Here is a 21012-nt window from a genome sequence, read left to right on the forward strand (position 1 = left end):
TCTTAAAGAGGGACTCGATCCAAGGAGATGGCAAGTTGAATCAACGAAAACGGAGTTGTAACGAAGAAACTATGACCGAAACAAAATCGGATATCCAAGACTAGTTTAGCCACGAAAATAATTGGGAAAAATTAAATAAATCACATCTTTTTAAGTTAACATGATATTTTATATATATGTACTTATAATTCAATTTTATATGGTTCAGGATCACCCGTAAACAACACGAGAAGATTAATCATAAGATCCCATGATTGTACGCAACACGTCATTTGACAACACCGGTACTTTATGTACGCAACACGTCATTTGACAACACCGGTACCGTGGGTCAAGATTAATCTCGACCAATACATATACGATGGGGTTTTATTTATTTCGTTGGGGGTTTTATTTATTTCATTGCGGGTATATTAAACATCTAAAAATGAACCATTAAAATTGAATTACTAACAACGAACTGCTAACTACGGACTAAGGAATTATTCAAAGTATTAAAAGTATAACAAGTATATATATGTGACGTTTGTTTAAAAAGAAAAGGTATTGATATATTATATATGGATAGGTTCGTGATATCAACCGGAGACCAAGTCAAATTATATATATATCTTCAAGACGAAAGTGAGTATATAGTCCCACTTTTAAACTCTAAATATTTCGGGATGAGAATACATGTTAACGCGTTATTTCCTATCACATTTTAACATGGACACAAGTAACTGAAAAATATATTCTACGTTGAGTTGTACCACTGGCATACTTCCCTGTAGCTTGGTAACTGTTATTTACAGCGGTATTGTAAACGCGAATCCTGTTGATAGATCTATCGGGCCTGACAACCCCAACCGGACTGGACGACCAGTATTCAACGGTTGCACAGTACTTCGTTTCGTGACTACACTTGGTACGGTGTAGTAAGATTTCATAATAAAGGGAATATGCGACGTGATTAAATGTTAAGTATGGTTACCAAGTGCTCAACCACTTAGAATATTTTTATTAAACTGTTTATATACGAAATCTTGTGGTCTATATATATATATTGCTGCCGGCATTAAACTTATATCTCACCAACTTTATGTTGACCTTTTAAAACATGTCTATTCTCAGGTGATTACTAAAGCTTCCGCTGCATTATGTTGAATTTGAGCAGGATCTAGCGTACGCATATTTGTGTCAAAAATAAAACTGCATACCCAAGGATTTGTGTTGTAAAATATGCTCGAAATCGTGTTGTTATCATTATATGTAAAGTTTGTAAGTCGAAGATTATCGCTAAACAATAATCATCTTTTTATTGTCTAAAGCTTGTAACAAAAATAATGGTTATGGTTTGTAATGTATAATATATGCAGTTTCTCTTTTAAAAATGTCGCATATAGAGGTCAATACCTCGCAATGAAATCATACGTTATCTAACACGTTCTTATGGTTAAGGACGGGTTATGACACATATATAAGAATATCCCCATCATTCCGGGACACCCTTCGGATATGATATAAATTTCGAAGTACTAAAGCATCTGGTACTTTGGATGGGGTTTGTTAGGCCCAATAGATCTATCTTTAGGATTTACGTTAATTAGGGTGTCTGTTCCCTAATTCTTAGATTACCAGACTTAATAAAAAGGGGCATATTCGATTTCGATAATTCAACCATAGAATGTAGTTTCACGTACTTGTGTCTATTTTGTAAATCATTTATAAAACCTGCATGTATTCTCATCTCAAAAATATTAGATTTTAAAAGTGGGACTATAACTCACTTTCACAGATTTTTACTTCGTCGGGAAGTAAGACTTGGCCACTGGTTGATTCACGAACCTATACCAATATATACATATATATCAAAGTATGTTCAAAATATATTTACAATACTTTTAATACATTTTGATGTTTTAAATTTATTAAGTCAGCTGTCCTCGTTAGTAACCTACAACTAGTTGTCCACAGTTAGATGTACAGAAATAAATCGATAAATATTATCTTGAATCAATCCACGACCCAGTGTATACGTATCTCAGTATTGATCACAACTCAAACTATATATATATTTTGGAATCAACCTCAACCCTGTATAGCTAACTCCAACATTCACATATAGAGTATCTATGGTTGTTCCGCAATATATATATATATATATAGATGGGTCGATATGATAGGTCGAAACATTATATACGTGTCTATGGTATCTCAAGATTACATAATATACAATATAAGTTGATTAGGTTATAGTTGGAATAGATTTATTTCTAACTTTCACGTAGGTAAAATGAGTAGTTTTTATCAATCTTGTTTTACTCGCCATTTCTTCGTTTCTAATCCGTTTTGAGTGATTCCAGTGGCCACGGTTTCGTATTGAACTTAACTTTATGAATCTACATAGAAAAAGTATATGTTTATAGTCGGAAATACAAGTTACAAGTCGTTTTTGAAAGAGGTAGTCATTTTCGTCGAAAGAACGACATCTTGATGACCATTTTGAAAAACATACTTTCACTTTGAGTTTAACCATGATTTTTAGATATAGTTTCATGTTCATAAGAAAAATCATTTTTCCAGAAGTATAGCTTTTAAATCAAAGTTCTTCTTAGCTTTTAATTATCCCAACCAAAACAGCCCCCGGTTTTACTACGACGGCGTATATCCAGTTTTATGGTGTTTATCGTGTTTCCGGGTTTTAAATTATTAAGTTAGCATATCATATAGATATAGAACATGTGTTTAGTTGATTTTAAAAGTCTAGTTAGAAGGATTAACTTTATTTGCGAACAAGTTTAGAATTAACTAAACTATGTTATAGGGATTACAAGTTTATAACGTTGAATAAGACAGCTTTTTATGTATGAATCGAATGATGTTATGAACATCATTACTATCTAAAGTTCCTTGGATAAACCTACTGGAAATGAAAAAAATAGATCTAGCTTCAAAGGATCCTTGGTTGGCTTGAAAGTTCTTGAAGCAGAATCATGACACGAAAACAATTTCAAGTAAGATTTCCACTCGAAATAAGGTTGTTATAGTTATAAAAATTGAATTAAAGTTTAAATATGATTATTACCTTGTATTAGAAAGATAACCTACTGTAAGTAACAAAGGTTTCTTGATCTTGGATGATTACTTGGAATGGATTTAGAAAACTTGGAAGTACACTTGCAATCTTGGAAGTATTCTTGATTTTATGAAACTAGAACTTTCGGAATTTATGAAGAACACTTAGAACTTGAAGATAGAACTTGAGAGAGATCAATTAGATGAAGAAAATTGAAGAATGAAAGTGTTTTTAGGTGTTTTTGGTCGTTGGTGTATGGATTAGATATAAAGGATATGTAATTTTGTTTTCATGTAAATAAGTCATGAATGATTACTCATATTTTTTTAATTTTATGAGATATTTCATGCTAGTTTCCAAATGATGGTTCCCACATGTGTTAGGTGACTCAAATGGGCTGCTAAGAGCTGATAATTAGAGCGTATATACCAATAGTACATACATCTAAAAGCTGTGTATTGTACGAGTACGATTACGGGTGCATACGAGTAGATTTGTTGATGAAACTGAACGAGGATGTAATTGTAAGCATTTTTGTTAAGTAGAAGTATTTTGATAAGTGTCTTGAAGTCTTTAAAAAGTGTATGAATACATATTAAAACACTACATGTATATACGTTTTAACTGAGTCGTTAAGTCATCGTCAGTCGTTACATGTAAATGTTGTTTTGAAAATTTAGGTTAACGATCTTGTTAAATGTTGTTAACCCAATGTTTATAATATTAAATGAGATTTTAAATTATTATATTATCATGATATTATGATGTACGAATATCTCTTAATATGATCTATATATATTAAATGTCGTTACAACGATAATCGTTACATATATGTCTCGTTTCAAAATCATTAAGTTAGTAGTCTTATTTTTACATATGTAGTTCATTGTTAATACACTTAATGATACATTTACTTATCATTTAACATAATTAACCAAGTGTATCAATATCTTAATATGATTCATATGTACCTAGTAAGACGTTATAACGATAATCGTTATATATATCGTTTTCGAGTTTCTTAATTTAATAGTCTCATTTTTATGTATATAACTCATTGTTAAAATACCTAATGAGATAAATACTTATAATAAAATCATGTTAACTATATATATAACTATATATATGTCATCGTATAGTTTTTACAAGTTTTAACGTTCGTGAATCACCGGTCAACTTGGGTGGTCATTTGTCTATATGAAACCTATTCCAATTAATCAAGTCTTAATAAGTTTGATTGCTTAACATGTTGGAAACACTTAATCATGTAAATATCAATTTCATTTATATATATAAATATGGAAAAGTTCGGGTCACTAAAGTACCTACCCGTTAAATAAATTTCGTCCCGAAATTTTAAGCTGTTGAAAGTGTTGACGAATCTTCTAGAAATTGATGCGGGTATTTCTTCTTCATCTGATCTTCATGCTCCCAGGTGAACTCGGGTCCTCTACGAGCATTCCATCGAACCTTAACAATCGGTATCTTGTTTTGTTTAAGTCTCTTAACCTCACGATCCATTATTTCGACGGGTTCTTCAATGAATTGAAGTTTTTCATTGATTTGGATTTCGTCCAACGGAATAGTGAGATCTTCTTTAGCAAAAAATTTCTTCAAATTTGAGACGTGGAAAGTGTTATGTACAGCCGCGAGTTGTTGAGGAAGCTCCAGTTGGTAAGCTACTGGTCTGACACGATCTATAATCTTGAATGGTCCAATGTACCTTGGATTTAGTTTCCCCCGTTTGCCAAATTTAACAACGCCTTTCCAAGGTGAAACCTTAAGCTTGACCATTTCTCCAATTTCAAACTCTTTATCTTTTCTTTTACTGTCCGCGTAGCTCTTTTGTCGACTCTGGGCGGTTTTCAATCTTTGTTGAATTTGGATGATTTTCTTGGTAGTTTCTTGTATTATCTCTGGACCCGTAATCTGTCTATCCCCCACTTCATTCCAACAAATCGGAGACCTGCACCTTCTACCATAAAGTGCATCAAACGGCGCCATCTCAATACTAGAATGATAACTGTTGTTGTAGGAAAATTCTGCTAACGGTAGGTGTCGATCCCAACTGTTTCCGAAATCAATAACACATGCTCGTAGCATGTCTTCAAGCGTTTGTATCGTCCTTTCGCTCTGCTCATCAGTTTGTGGATGATAGGCAATACTCATGTCTAGACGAGTTTCTAATGCTTGCTGTAATGTCTGCCAGAATCTTGAAATAAATCTGCCATCCCTATCAGAGATAATAGAGATTGGTATTCCATGTCTGGAGACGACTTCCTTCAAATACAGTCGTGTGCTTATTTGGTGAGACGATCAAATATTACCCAAATAGTATCAAAACCACTTGCAGTCCTTGGCAATTTAGTGATGAAATCCATGGTAATGTTTTCCCATTTCCATTCCGTTATTTCGGGTTGTTGAAGTAGACCTGATGGTTTCTGATGCTCTGCTTTGACCTTAGAACACGTCAAACATTCTCCTACGTATTTAGCAACATTGGCTTTCATACCCGGCCACCAAAAATGTTTCTTGAGATCCTTGTACATCTTCCCCGTTCCAGGATGTATTGAGTATCTGGTTTTATGAGCTTCTCTAAGTACCATTTCCCTCATATCTCCAAATTTTGGTACCCAAATCCTTTCTGCCCTATACCGGGTTTCGTCTTCCCGAATATTAAGATGCTTCTCCGATCCTTTGGGTATTTCATCCTTTAAATTTCCCTCTTTTAAAACTCCTTGTTGCGCCTCCTTTATTTGAGTAGTAAGGTTATTGTGAATCATTATATTCATAGATTTTACTCGAATGGGTTCTCTGTCCTTCCTGTTCAAGGCATCGGCTACCACATTTGCCTTCCCCGGGTGGTAACGAATCTCAAAGTCGTAATCATTCAACAATTCAATCCACCTACGCTGCCTCATATTCAGTTGTTTCTGATTAAATATGTGTTGAAGACTTTTGTGGTCGGTATATATAATACTTTTGACCCCATATAAGTAGTGCCTCCAAGTCTTTAATGCAAAAACAACCGCGCCTAATTCCAAATCATGCGTCGTATAATTTTGTTCATGAATCTTCAATTGTCTAGACGCATAAGCAATCACCTTCGTTCGTTGCATTAATACACAACCGAGACCTTACTTTGATGCATCACAATAAATCACAAAATCATCATTCCCTTCAGGTAATGACAATATAGGTGCCGTAGTTAGCTTTTTCTTCAATAACTGAAACGCTTTCTCTTGTTCATCATTCCATTCAAATTTCTTCCCTTTATGCGTTAATGCAGTCAAGGGTTTTGCTATTCTGGAAAAGTCTTGGATGAACCTTCTGTAGTAACCAGCTAGTCCTAAAAACTAGCGTATGTGTTTCGGAGTTTTCGGGGTTTCCCACTTTTCAACAGTTTCTATCTTTGCCAGATCCACCTTAATACCTTCTTTGTTCACTATGTGACCGAGGAATTGAACTTCTTCCAACCAAAATGCACACTTTGAAAATTTAGCGTACAATTCTTCCTTCCTCAATACTTCTAACACCTTTCTCAAATGTTCACCGTGTTCTTGGTCATTCTTTGAGTAAATAAGTATGTCATCAATGAAAACAATGACAAACTTGTCAAGGTAAGGTCCACACACTCGGTTCATAAGGTCCATGAACACAGCTGGTGCATTAGTTAAACCAAACGGCATGACCATAAACTCATAATGACCGTAACATGTTCTGAAAGCAGTCTTTGGAAAATCATCTTCTTTCACCCGCATTTGATGATACCCGGAACGTAAGTCAATCTTTGAATAAATAGACGAGCCTTGTAGTTGATCAAATAAGTCGTCGATTCTCGGTAGTGGGTAGCGGTTCTTGATGGTAAGTTTGTTCAACTCTCGGTAGTCGATACACAACCTGAATGTACCATCTTTCTTCTTGAAAAAAAAACAGGAGCTCCCCACGGTGATGTGCTTGGTCGAATGAAACCACGCTCTAAAAGTTCTTGTAATTGGCTTTGCAGTTCTTTCATCTCGCTGGGTGCGAGTCTGTAAGGAGCACGAGCTATTGGTGCAGCTCCTGGTACAAGATCTATTTGAAATTCAACGGATCGATGTGGGGGTAATCCCGGTAATTCTTTCGGAATTACATCGGGAAATTCTTTTGCGACGGGAACATCATTGATGCTCTTTTCTTCAGTTTGTACTTTCTCGACGTGTGCTAGAACAGCATAGCAACCTTTTCTTATTAGTTTTTATGCCTTCAAATTACTAATAAGATGTAGCTTCGTGTTGCCCTTTTCTCCGTACACCATTAAGGGTTTTCCTTTTTCTCGTATAATGCGAATTGCATTTTTGTAACAAACGATCTCTGCTTTCACTTCTTTCAACCAGTCCATACCGATTATCACATCAAAACTCCCTAACTCTACTGGTATCAAGTCAATCTTAAATGTTTCGCTAACCAGTTTAATTTCTCGATTCCGACATATATTATCTGCTGAAATTAATTTACCATTTGCTAATTCGAGTAAAAATTTACTATCCAAAGGCGTCAATGGACAACTTAATTTAGCACAAAAATCTCTACTCATATAGCTTCTATCCGCACCCGAATCAAATAAAACGTAAGCAGATTTATTGTCAATAAGAAACGTACCCGTAACAAGCTCCGGGTCTTCCTGTGCCTCTGCCGCATTAATATTGAAAACTCTTCCGCGGCCTTGTCCATTCGTGTTCTCCTGGTTCGGGCAATTTCTAATAATGTGGCCCGGTTTTCCACATTTATAACAAACTACATTGGCATAACTTGCTCCGACACTACTTACTCCGACACTACTCGTTCCGACACCATTTGTTCCTTTCGTTCTGTTAACCCCTGGTCTGTAGACCTCACACTTCACCGCGCTATGACCATTTCTTTTACACTTGTTGAAAAATTTGGTGCAGAACCTCGAGTGATACTTTTCACACCTTTGGCATAGCTGCTTCTGATTATTGTTGTTGTTGCGGTTATTATTGTTGTTAAGATGATTGTTGTAGTTGCTGCTGTTGTTGTTGTTTTTGTTGTTGGGCCGTTTGTTGTAGTTGCGATTGATGTTGCGATTGTTAGGATAGTTGTTGAAATTATTGTTGTAATTGCTGTTGTTGTTGTATTGGTGATTCTTATCACCGTTTTCCTCCCATTTTCTTTTGACTTGCTTCACATTGGCCTCTTCAGCAGTCTGTTCTTTAATTCTTTCTTCAATATGGTTCACTAGTTTGTGAGCCATTCTACATGCCTGTTGTATGGAGGCGGGCTCGTGTGAACTTATATCTTCTTGGATTCTTTCCGGTAATCCTTTCACAAATGCGTCGATCTTCTCTTCCTCATCTTCGAACGGTCCCGGACACAATAGGCATAATTATGTGAATCGTCTTTCGTACGTGGTAATATCAAATCCTTGGGTTCGTAACCCTCTAAGTTCTATCTTGAGCTTATTGACCTCGGTTCTGGGACGGTACTTCTCGTTCATCAAGTGCTTGAATGCTGACCATGGTAGTGCGTAAGCATCATCTTGTCCCACTTGCTCTAGATAGGTATTCGACCATGTTAACGCAGAACCTGTGAAGGTATGCGTAGCGTACTTCACTTTGTCCTCTTCAGTACACTTACTTATGGCAAACACTGATTCGATCTTCTCGGTCCACCGCTTCAATCCGATCGGTCCTTCGGTTCCATCAAATTCCAAAGGTTTGCAGGTAGTGAATTCTTTGTAGGTGCATCCTACACGATTTCCTGTACTGCTAGATCCAAGGTTATTGTTGGTATGTAGCGCGACCTGTACTGCGGCTATGTTTGAAGCAAGAAAGGCACGAAATTCCTCTTCACTCATATTCAAGGTGTGTCGAGTAGTCGGTGCCATTTCCTTCAAAATAGTCAAATGAAACGAGTTAATCATATAGAATATCAAGAGTAGTCAATAGTATTTCGTAGCTTAATATGAACTTATTTATAAAAGCTCTTTCTTCATATTAGCGTTTTATACTCTTTAATTCGGGTAGTACCTACCCGTTAAGTTCATACTTAATAGCTAACATACCATTTCAACTACTACAATTCTAAATGAAAAACTAATCACAAAAAAAAAGTATAACATATTCAAACCTTTATACAATAACTTGCAAACTTACAATACCGCTATTTTACATATAGCATGAAATATAGCACATAAAACTTTGATACAAAGTAGTTGCGAAGATAATTCTAGTTAATAAATAAGGCGTTCAGCAAAGGCAACAAAGACACGTAATTCATACGTCCAGAAACAAGTCATGCATTCTGGTTTTACTAATACCACTTCCCATCCTTGGTCTTGTGGTACGTAACCGTTGTGACCGATAGTATGACAACGTGTTGTAACGTCGTCAAAAGGACGAAGGTTACGTAATGACCAACAGTCTCGTAATAACCTAAAAACCTCATTTCTTACCCCAATTACCAACTCCGTCACTTGTGGGAACGTTTTGTTTAATAGTTGTAGCCCGATGTTCTTTTTCTCACTTTGGTGAGAAGCGAACATTACTAACCCGTAATCATAACATGCTTCTTTATGTTGCATGTTAGCCACTTTTTCTAAATCATGAAGTCCTATATTCGGATACATTGAGTCAAAATAATTTCTTAACCCATTGCGTAAAATAGCATTTGGGTTCCTCGCAATATATGCATCAAAGTAAACACATCGTAACTTATGGGTTTCCCAATGTGATATCCCCCATCTTTCAAACGAAAGCCTTTTATAAACCATGGCATTCTTGGAACGTTCTTCGAATGTCTTACAAACTGATTTTGCCATAAATAGTTGTGCCGAGGAATTCTGACCGACTCTAGACAAGATTTCATCAATCATGTCTCCGGGTAAGTCTTCTAAAATATTGGGTTGTCTATCCATTTTGTGTTTTTATACTGTAAAATAGATAAGAGTTAGATTCATAAAAGATACTTATTAATACAAGCAATTTTTACATATATCGTAAAGCATAAGCACACTATATTACATATATTACACCGCACAAATACAACTATCTTATTCCGACTCACCCGTTTCTTCTTTTTCGAACTTGGTTCTTTTTGCTAAGTTTTTAGGGATATATGATGTTCCCCTAATACAAGCCGTCGTTTTCCACATTGGTCTAGAAAAACCTGGTGGTTTAGAGGTTCCCGGGTTATTGTTACAACTTAAGAAATACGGGTGTTGACGATACATATAAAGTTCATCGGGGTTGGAATCAGATTTCTCTATTTTATGCCCTTTCCCTTATTGTTCTCTTTTGCCTTTTTAAATTCAGTTGGGGTAATTTCTATAACATCATCGGAATCCTCGTCGGGATCCGATTCATCGGAGAATTGGTAATCCTCCCAATATTTTGCTTCCTTGGCGGAAACACCGTTGACCATAATTAACCTTGGTCGGTTGGTTGAGGATTTTCTTTTACTTAACCGTTTTATTATTTCCCCCACCGGTTCTATTTCTTCTTCCGGTTCCTCCTCCTCCGGTTCCAATTCTTCTTCCGGTTCCAATTCTTCTTCCGGTTCCTCTTCGGGAACTTGTGAATCAGTCCACGAATCATTCCAAATTACATTTGACTCTTCATTATTATTAGGTGAGTCAATGGGACTTGTATTAGAGGTAGACATCTATCACATAATATCAAACATGTTAAGAGATTAATATATCACATAATATTCACATGTTAAAAATATATAGTTTCCAACAAAATTTGTTAAGCAATCATTTTTCAAGTAAACACGGTCGAAGTCCAGACTCACTAATGCATCCTAACAAACTCGATAAGACACACTAATGCAAAATTCTGGTTCTCTAAGACCAACGCTCGGATACCAACTGAAATGTCCCGTTCTTATTGATTAAAAACGTTCCATATTAATTGATTTCGTTGCGAGGTTTTGACCTCTATATGAGACGGTTTTTTTTCAAAGACTGCATTCATTTTTAAAATAAACCATAACCTTTATTTCATAAATAAAGGTTTAAAAAGCTTTACGTAGATTATCAAATAATGATAATCTAAAATATCCTGTTTACACACGACCATTACATAATGGTTTACAATACAAATATGTTACATCGAAATCAGTTTCTTGAATGCAGTTTTTACACAATATCATACAAACATGGACTACAAATCTTGTCCTTATTTTAGTATGCAATAGCGGAAGCTCTTAGTATTCACCTGAGAATAAACATGCTTTAAACGTCAACAAAAATGTTGGTGAGTTATAGGTTTAACCTATATATATCAAATCGTAACAATAGACCACAAGATTTCATATTTCAATACACATCCCATACATAGAGATAAAAATCATTCATATGGTGAACACCTGGTAACCGACATTAACAAGATGCATATATAAGAATATCCCCATCATTCCGGGACACCCTTCAGATATGATATAAATTTTGAAGTACTAAAGCATCCGGTACTTTGGATGGGGTTTGTTAGGCCCAATAGATCTATCTTTAGGATTCGCGTCAATTAGGGTGTCTGTTCCCTAATTCTTAGATTACCAGACTTAATAAAAAGGGGCATATTTGATTTCGATAATTCAACCATAGAATGTAGTTTCACGTACTTGTGTCTGTTTTGTAAATCATTTATAAAACCTGCATGTATTCTCATCCCAAAAATATTAGATTTTAAAAGTGGGACTATAACTTACTTTCACAGATTTTTACTTCGTCGGGAAGTAAGACTTGGCCACTGGTTGATTCACGAACCTATAACAATATATACATATATATCAAAGTATGTTCAAAATATATTTACAATACTTTTAATACATTTTGATGTTTTAAGTTTATTAAGTCAGTTGTCCTCGTTAGTAACCTACAACTAGTTGTCCACAGTTAGATGTACAGAAATAAATCGATAAATATTATCTTGAATCAATCCACGACCCAGTGTATATGTATCTCAGTATTGATCACAACTCAAACTATATATATATTTTAGAATAAACCTCAACCCTGTATAGCTAACTCCAACATTCACATATAGTGTGTCTATGGTTGTTCCGCAATATATATATATATATATATATATATATATATAGATGGGTCGACATGATAGGTCGAAACATTGTATACGTGTCTATGGTATCTCAAGATTACATAATATACAATATAAGTTGATTAGGTTATGGTTGGAATAGATTTATTACTAACTTTCACGTAAGTAAAATGAGTAGTTTTTATCAACTTTGTTTTACTCGCCATTTCTTCGTTTCTAATCCGTTTTGAGTGATTCCAGTGGCCATGGTTTCGTATTGAACTTAAATTTATGAATCTAAATAGAAAAAGTATATGTTTATAGTAGGAAATACAAGTTACAAGTCGTTTTTGAAAGAGGTAGTCATTTTCGTCGAAAGAACGACATCTTGATGACCATTTTGAAAAACATACTTTCACTTTGAGTTTAACCATGATTTTTGGATATAGTTTCATGTTCATAAGAAAAATCATTTTTCCAGAAGTATAGCTTTTAAATCAAAGTTCTTCTTAGCTTTTAATTATCCCAACCAAAACAGCCCCCGGTTTTACTACGACGGCGTATATCCAGTTTTATGTTGTTTATCGTGTTTCCGGGTTTTAAATCATTAAGTTAGCATATCATATAGATATAGAATATGTGTTTAGTTGATTTTAAAAGTCTAGTTAGAAGGATTAACTTTATTTGCGAACAAGTTTAGAATTAACTAAACTATGTTCTAGTGATTACAAGTTTATAACGTTGAATAAGATAGCTTTTTATGTATGAATCGAATGATGTTATGAACATCATTACTACCTCAAGTTCCTTGGATAAACCTACTGGAAATGAGAAAAATGGATCTAGCTTCAAAGGATCCTTGGATGGCTTGAAAGTTCTTGAAGCAGAATCATGACACGAAAACAATTTCAAGTAAGATTTCCACTCGAAATAAGATTGTTATAGTTATAGAAATTGAATTAAAGTTTGAATATGATTATTACCTTGTATTAGAAAGATAAACTACTGTAAGTAACAAAGGTTTCTTGATCTTGAATGATTACTTGGAATGGATTTAGAAAACTTGGAAGTAAACTTGCAATCTTGGAAGTATTCTTGATTTTATGAAACTAGAACTTTTGGAATTTATGAAGAACACTTAGAACTTGAAGATAGAACTTGAGAGAGATCAATTAGATGAAGAAAATTGAAGAATGAAAGTGTTTGTAGGTGTTTTTGGTCGTTGGTGTATGGATTAGATATAAAGGATATGTAATTTTGTTTTCATGTAAATAAGTCATGAATGATTACTCATATTTTTGTAATTTTATGAGATATTTCATGCTAGTTGCCAAATGATGGTTCCCACATGTGTTAGGTGACTCACATGGGTTGCTAAGAGCTGATCAATGGAGTATATATACCAATAGTACATACATCTAAAAGTTGTGTATTGTACGAGTACGAATACGGGTGCATACGAGTAGATTTGTTGATGAAACTGAACGAGGATGTAATTGTAAGCATTTTTGTTAAGTAGAAGTATTTTTATAAGTGTCTTGAAGTCTTTCAAAAGTGTATGAATACATATTAAAACACTACATGTATATACATTTTAACTGAGTCGTTAAGTCATCGTTAGTCGTTACATGTAAATGTTGTTTTGAAACCTTTAGGTTAACGATCTTGTTAAATGTTGTTAACCCAATGTTTATAATATCAAATGAGATTTTAAATTATTATATTATCATGATATTATGATTTATGAATATCTCTTAATATGATCTATATACATTAAATGTCGTTACAACGATAATCGTTACATATATGTCTCGTTTCAAAATCATTAAGTTAGTAGTCTTATTTTTACATATGTAGTTCATTGTTAATACACTTAATGATATATTTACTTATCATTTAACATAATTAACCAAGTGTATCAATATATTAATATGATTCATATGTACCTAGTAAGACGTTATAACGATAATCGTTATATATATCGTTTTCGAGTTTCTTAATTTAATAGTCTCATTTTTATGTATATAACTCATTGTTAAAATACCTAATGAGATACATACTTATAATAAAATCATATTAACTATATATATAACCATATATATTTCATCGTATAGTTTTTACAAGTTTTAACGTTCGTGAATCACCGGTCAACTTGGGTGGTCATTTGTCTATATGAAACCTATTCCAATTAATCAAGTCTTAATAAGTTTGATTGCTTAACATGTTGGAAACACTTAATCATGTAAATATCAATTTCATTTAATATATATAAACATGGAAAAGTTTGGGTCACTACAATCTGATGCGCACTAATCTAGCTTCTTTTTTATTATCAGGTAATGTATTATTGTGCAGATTTTCAATAATAGGATCCTTCCAATTTGGTTGCGTTTCTTCGACAACCGCAACAACTAATCCGCCATCAATTGCTTTATTGGACAACTCTTCCACCCAAACTTGCTTTTAAAAATGCAAAAATGTTAAATCCACCAATTTGCTTAATGCATCAACTTTAATATTTTGGCTTCTTGAAACATGCGCAAGTTCAAAATGCTCGAACTTTTCTGCGGCCTCTTTAAACATGTGTAAGTACTTCTGCATAGAAAGCTCATGCACATCAAATAAGCCATTAAACTGATTTGAAACCAGCTGTGAATCAACATATGCGCGTAACTTTGTAATTTGTATTTTATGCGCAACGTTAATCCAGCCAGTAGCGCCTCATACTCAACTTCATTATTCGTAACATCAAAGTTAAAGTGTAATGCTTACGTGTGCTCTTCACCACTTGGGCTTGTTAAAACTAATCATACGCCTGCGCGTTCTGTGCATGATGCACCATCTGTAAATAAATCCCAAGTTTCACCTTGTATAGGTTTCAACTCTGTTCTTTCATGAATTACCTCCAAGTCGCTAGTCATTTTTGCGAGATAATCCGCAAGAACTTGCCCCTTCACAGAAGTCCGTGGAAGGTAAGTTATTTCATAAGATCCCAACTCAATTACCCATTTAGCCAACCTTCCAGATATTTCAGGTTTATTTAAAACTTGTTTAACCGGTAAATCAGTTAAAACATGAATAGGATGCCCTTGAAAATACCTCCACAAAATTCTCCATTGGTGCATAGTTAATTTCACTTCCCTGGAGTGCCTTACTAACGAAGTAAATTTGTTTCTGCGTTTTTTCGCGTTCTGACTCCAAAACTAATCCAAAAGCCTCGTTTGCAATTGAGACATAAAGAAACAAAATTCCGCCCTCTATAGGCGCAGTAAGCGTACGCAGCGTCGCGAGTAACTGTTTCATTTCTTAGAATGCGCTTTTCGCTTCATCAGTCCACACAAAATTTTTCTGATTCAAACATTCTTTTAGCATTTTAAAGAAAGGCAATTGTCTTTCCGCAGATTTTTACAAAAACCTTGTCAGAGCCGCTAACTTGTTTGGTAAACTTTGCACTTCCTTTATTGTTTTTGGTGCAGTCATGTTTTCAATTGCAGCTATCTTTTTAGGATTAGCCTTAATGCCTTGCTCAGGAACATAATATCCTAAAAACTTTCCTTCTTTTTTGACAAAGCTGCACTTTGATGGATTTAGCTTCATGTTAATTCTTCGGAAATTCTCAAATGTTTCCGCCATATCCAGTAAAATTTGATCTTGCATTTTACTTTTAATAACCAAGTCATCTACATATGCTTCAAGATTGTGCCCAATTTGACTTTCGAATGCGCTATCTATCAAACGTTGATATGTTGCGCCAGCATTCTTAAGTCCAAAGGGCATCTTGATATAGCAATATATGCCTTTTCCAGTGTGAAACGCAGTTTTATCTTCATCCTCTTCCGCCATTAGAATTTGATGGTACCCTTTATAAGCGTCCAAAAAGTACTTAAAAGTGTATTCAAGTAGTGATTCAACCTTCCAATCAACTTCTGGCAGCCTATATTTATCTTTAGGACAGGCCTTGTTGATATCTTTAAAATCAATGTACATCATCCATGATCCATCAGGTTTTTTAACAAGCACTAGGTCTGCAACCTACGTTTGATATTTTACTTCTCGCAGAATTACTGCCTTAACAAGCTTTGTTACTTCACCGCACAACCATTTCGTGCGATCCGGATCCATTCCTTTGTGCTTTTGAATGATTAGTTTTAACAAAGAGTTTGCATTGAGTTTGTTCCGCAATTTCTCGCAGAACACCAGTCATGTCTTGCTCACACCACGCAAAGACATCCATATTTGCTATGAGCAATTGCACTAACTATTTCTTTACATCTGCATTCAAATTGCTTCCAACTTTAATTGTTTGCTCTGGATATGCACGATTTATCACAACCATAGATCCTTCTGCGCCTGCATTTTCTATAACCGCGCCATATGTATTAACATTTGCGTGATCATATACATGGTATTGTATATGTGTGTTTTATTTGCTAAAGGTCAAAAGCAGAATTACGCAAACTCTAAAGTAAATCTATGCAATATTCGCTGAAAATAAAGCACAGCGGTTATGTTTCCGCGTTAACAAGGGACCGCGGTTTAATCCGCTAATTTTCTGCGAACGGTTGGGTGATTCGCAGACCGCGGATATCTCGAATACTATAAATAGGGAGCTTGGCCTCTCATTTATGGGTTGTTGATTCTCTGCCATTTTACCTAAGCCTTTGTGATTTCCACTTGTATCTTACCCAAGGGATTTTTACATCGCGTAAAGGTGAATTATGCTAATTAACAATCAAGACCGGGTCAGGGTGGTTGATCACTTGATACTTAAAGTGAAAGACGATCATCGGGGCCCAAAATAATCATCAAACACTCCATCCTCCATCATAATCTTATTGCACTCAATTCACAATTAAGTAACTTCATTAATTAGGGATTGATCATTTGGCGCCATCCGTGGGATGCGTTTTACGAATTAAACTGAAAATTATTTGTTTTGCGTTGTCAAACGATTAATTCTTCAGTTTAATTTCAATCGTGTTTTTGTTGTGATGATTTGCAGGTGAATGCATTTAAAATCAGCGGTAAGTTGCTCGATTGCTTAGAATAATGAGTAATATCGGAAATAATGGTGATGTCGTGGTTGCTGTGCGAGCAAATGCCCAAAAAAGAGGAAGAAAGTGAAAGTCAGCTAAAATGTATCATAATTGGCAATTTGCGCCAATTAGTTTCCCGAAAATGCAGAGTGATGATTTTTCTGAAATGCCAATAGTAGTATCGTGCAAAATCGCAGAAGCTGAAATTACAGTCATGAAAGTTCATGTTGATAATGGCAGCAGTGTAGATATTATTTATGAACAATGCTTTGTTCAGCTACCGGAGGGTATTAAAGCAAACCTAAAATCAACCGCGGTTTCGCTAACTGGTTTTGCAGGAGAATCTTCATTGCCCATGGGCATTTTGCCATTAGAAATCGAGCTCACCGATGAAAATGACAATGGTTTGGCGCGACAGGTGCGGCTAGATTTTTATGTTATGCGAGCCTTATCTCGCTATAACTTACTGCTGGGAAGAACCGCTATAAGTAAATTTGGAATTATCCCTTCCACAATTCATGGCATGATCAAATTTCCAACATACAAGGGAGTTGCCACAATATGTTCAATGAGCATTATGCCTATTTGTGCGGCTGTTAATGTAAAAGCTGCAGGACAGGAAATTGCTGATGATGCTGATAATATGGAAATTATTAATCCCGCATATCTTGAGCAGAAAATTAAAGTGGGACGCAATATTAGCGAGAATACTAGGAAGCAAAAAATCCAATTACTTGTCCAGTGCATGGATGTTTTTGCTTGGAGCGAAAACGATATGACTGGTGTTTCGCGTCATATCGCGGAACACAGGCTTAATGTAAATCCAGCCCTAAAACCTATAGTGCAAAAGCGAAGGGGTATGGCCCCAGACCGCGTGAAATGGTTATGCGAAAAAGTAGCAAAATTGGTGAGTGCTGGAATTTTGCGTGAATTTCAATGCCAATCGTGGATCGCGAATCCAGTGTTGGTGAAAAAACCTGATGGTTCTTGGAGAATGTGTATTGATTACAAAGATTTAAATAAAGCGTGCCCTAAAGATAACTATCCACTTCCAGAAATTGATTTAAAAGTGGAATCTTTGCATGCTTTCCCGTATAAATGTTTTCTGGACGCGGCAAGAGGTTATCACCAGCTTCCAATGGCTCAAGAAGACACAGATAAAACCGCATTTCATACGGGCAAAGCCATATATTGTTATATAATGATGCTTTTTGGTTTAATTAATGTGGGTGCGACATATCAGTGTTTGATTAATACCGCGTTTGACAAACAAATAGGGCATAATCTTGAGGCTTATGTAGATGATTTAGTGATCAAAAGCACAACACAAGAGTGAATTATTGAAGATATGCGCGAAACATTTGCTACACTGCGAAAAATAAACATGAAACTCAATCCACTAAAATGCAGTTTCGGTAAAACTGAAGGAAAGTTTTTGGGATATCTTGTTACAGAACAAGGTATTCAAGCTAATCCAAAAAAGATTGCAGCTATAGAAAATATGACCGCGCCAAAGACGATTAAAGAAGTACAAAGTTTGACGGGAAAGCTGGCCGCATTAACGCGCTTTTTGTCTAAAGCTGCTGAAAGGCAGTTGCCGTTTTTTAAAACTTTAAAAGGATGTTTGAAACAAAAAAGTTTTGTTTGGTCCAGTGAAGCAGAAACCGCATTTCAAGAGATGAAGAAGTTGTTGAAAACTTTACCTACACTAACAGCGCCAATTGATGGCGAAATTCTTTACCTTTATATATATCAGTGGCAAACGAAGCTTTCGGTTCAGTTTTGATCGCGGAAAGGAACAAAATACAAAAGCTCGTGTATTTTGTTAGTAAAGCTCTTACAGGAAGTGAAATAAACTCTGCGCCGATCGAAAATTTTGTGTATGCGCTTATTTTAAAATTGCGAAGGTTAAGAAGATATTTTCAAGGGCATCATGTGCATGTATTAACTAATATGCCAATCAAGCAAGTTTTAACAAAACCAAAGATATCTGGTAGACTTGCACTGTGGGCAGTCGAATTAAGCACTTATCAAATATCTTACCTTCCGCGTAGTGCTGTAAAAGGTCAGGTTATGGCGGATTACCTCGCTGAAATGTTTGGAGAATTGGAGGTGATTAATGAACGAACAGCGTTGAAACCGGTATTTGTTGAAACGTGGGATTTGTTTATTGATGGTGCTTCGTGCGCAGAAGGTGCAGGTGCGGGTTTGGTTTTGGCAAACCCAAGTGGTGAGGAGCATACGTATGCACTGCGTTTTAATTTTGATGTGTCAAATAATGAAGCGGAGTATGAAGCATTACTTGCTGGTTTAAATATTGCGCGAAAAATGAATATTGCTAAGTTGCGAGCATTTACAGATTCGCAGTTAGTAGCGAATCAGTTTAACGGCTCTTTCGAAGCACATGATCCTTCTATGTAGAAATACTTGCAGCTATTAAAGGAACTAACAGGGCGGTTTGAGCATTTTGAACTTGCACAAGTGCCAAGAAGTCAAAACAAGAAGGCGGATGCTTTGAGCAAATTGGCCGCTTTAACGTTTTCGCATTTTCAAAAACAAGTATGGGTTGAGGAATTACCAAGTAAATCAATAGATAGTGACTTAATGGTCGCATCTGTTGAAGATGAACAGCCAAATTGGATGGAGCCAATTATACAATATTTCCGCAATGATGCTTTGCCAAACGACAGCCGTAAAGCTCGTTTAGTAAGAGAGCGGGCGCCAATGTGAAATGTCCCGTTCATATTGATTATAAATGTTCCATATTAATTAATTTCGTCGCGAGGTTTTGACCTCTATATGAGATGTTTTTCAAAGACCGCATTCATTTTTAAAACAACCATAACCTTTATTTTATCTATAAGGTTTAAAAAGCATTACGTAGATTATCAAATAATGATAATCTAAAATATACCGTTTACACACGACCATTACATAATGGTTTACAATAAGAATATATTACATCAAAAATAAGTTTCTTGAATGCAGTTTTTACATAATATCATACAAGCATGGACTCCAAATCTTGTCCTTATTTTAGTATGCAATAGCGGAAGCTCTTAATAATCACCTGAGAATAAACATGCTTAAAACGTCAACAAAAATGTTGGCGAGTTATAGGTTTAACCTATATATCATCAAATCATAATAATAGACCACAAGATTTCATATTTCAATATACATCCCATACATAGAGATAAAATTCATTCATATGGTGAACACCTGGTAACCGACATTAACAAGATGCATATAAGAATATCCCCTATCATTCCTAGAAATCCTTCGGACATGAAATAAACGAATTCGAAGTACTAAAGCATCCGGTACTTTGAATGGGGTTCTTTAGGCCCAATAGATCTATCTTTAGGATTCGCGTCAATTAGTAGATCGGTTTACTAATTCTTAGGTTACCAAGCAAAAGAGGCATATTCGGCTTTGATCATTCACCATATAATGTAGTTTCAATTACTTGTGTCTATTTCGTAAAACATTTATAAAACTACATGTATTCTCATCCTAAAATATTAGATTTTAAAAGTGGGACTATAACTCACTTTTACAGATTTTTACTTCTTCGGGAAGTAAGACTTGGCCACTGGTCGATTCACGAACCTATAACAAATATGTACATATATATCAAAGTATGTTCAAAATATATTTACAACATTTTTAATACGTTTTAATGTTTTAAGTTTATTAAGTCAGCTATCCTCGTTAGTAACCTACAACTAGTTGTCCACAATTAGATGTACAGAAATAAATCGATATATATTATCTTGAATCAATCCACGACCCAGTGTATACACGTCTCAGGCTAGATCACAACTCAAAGTATATATATTTTTGGAATCAATCTCAACCCTGTATAGCTAACTCTAAC

General features: G+C 35.1%; 2 protein-coding genes across 2 annotated transcripts; both read left to right on the forward strand.

The window, feature by feature from the left end:
* Window positions 1-17274: 17274 nt before the first annotated feature.
* LOC139859876 (uncharacterized) lies at window positions 17275-18468 on the forward strand. Its single transcript, XM_071848648.1, has 3 exons — window positions 17275-17620; window positions 17741-18039; window positions 18376-18468. The coding sequence occupies exons 1-3, from the start codon at window positions 17275-17277 to the stop codon at window positions 18466-18468; spliced, it is 738 nt and encodes a 245-aa protein (XP_071704749.1).
* Window positions 18469-19085: 617 nt separating this feature from the next.
* On the forward strand, window positions 19086-19553 carry LOC139859878 (uncharacterized). Its single transcript, XM_071848649.1, has one exon. It carries the CDS (start codon window positions 19086-19088, stop codon window positions 19551-19553), a length of 468 nt encoding a protein of 155 aa, XP_071704750.1.
* Window positions 19554-21012: the final 1459 nt, after the last annotated feature.

This window comes from Rutidosis leptorrhynchoides, chromosome 7, assembly GCF_046630445.1.
Source record: "Rutidosis leptorrhynchoides isolate AG116_Rl617_1_P2 chromosome 7, CSIRO_AGI_Rlap_v1, whole genome shotgun sequence".
Taxonomy (NCBI): Eukaryota; Viridiplantae; Streptophyta; class Magnoliopsida; order Asterales; family Asteraceae; genus Rutidosis; species Rutidosis leptorrhynchoides.

Bases quoted from the DNA above. Each gene is read 5' to 3' on its own strand.
- LOC139859876 (XM_071848648.1), top strand. From the start codon at position 17,275: ATGCAGAGTGATGATTTTTCTGAAATGCCAATAGTAGTATCGTGCAAA. The intron at 17,621-17,740 runs GTAAATTTGGAA...TTAATGTAAAAG, and splicing joins GCTGGGAAGAACCGCTATAA to CTGCAGGACAGGAAATTGCT. The intron at 18,040-18,375 runs GTGAGTGCTGGA...GCGACATATCAG, and splicing joins GCGAAAAAGTAGCAAAATTG to TGTTTGATTAATACCGCGTT.
- LOC139859878 (XM_071848649.1), top strand. From the start codon at position 19,086: ATGCCAATCAAGCAAGTTTTAACAAAACCAAAGATATCTGGTAGACTT.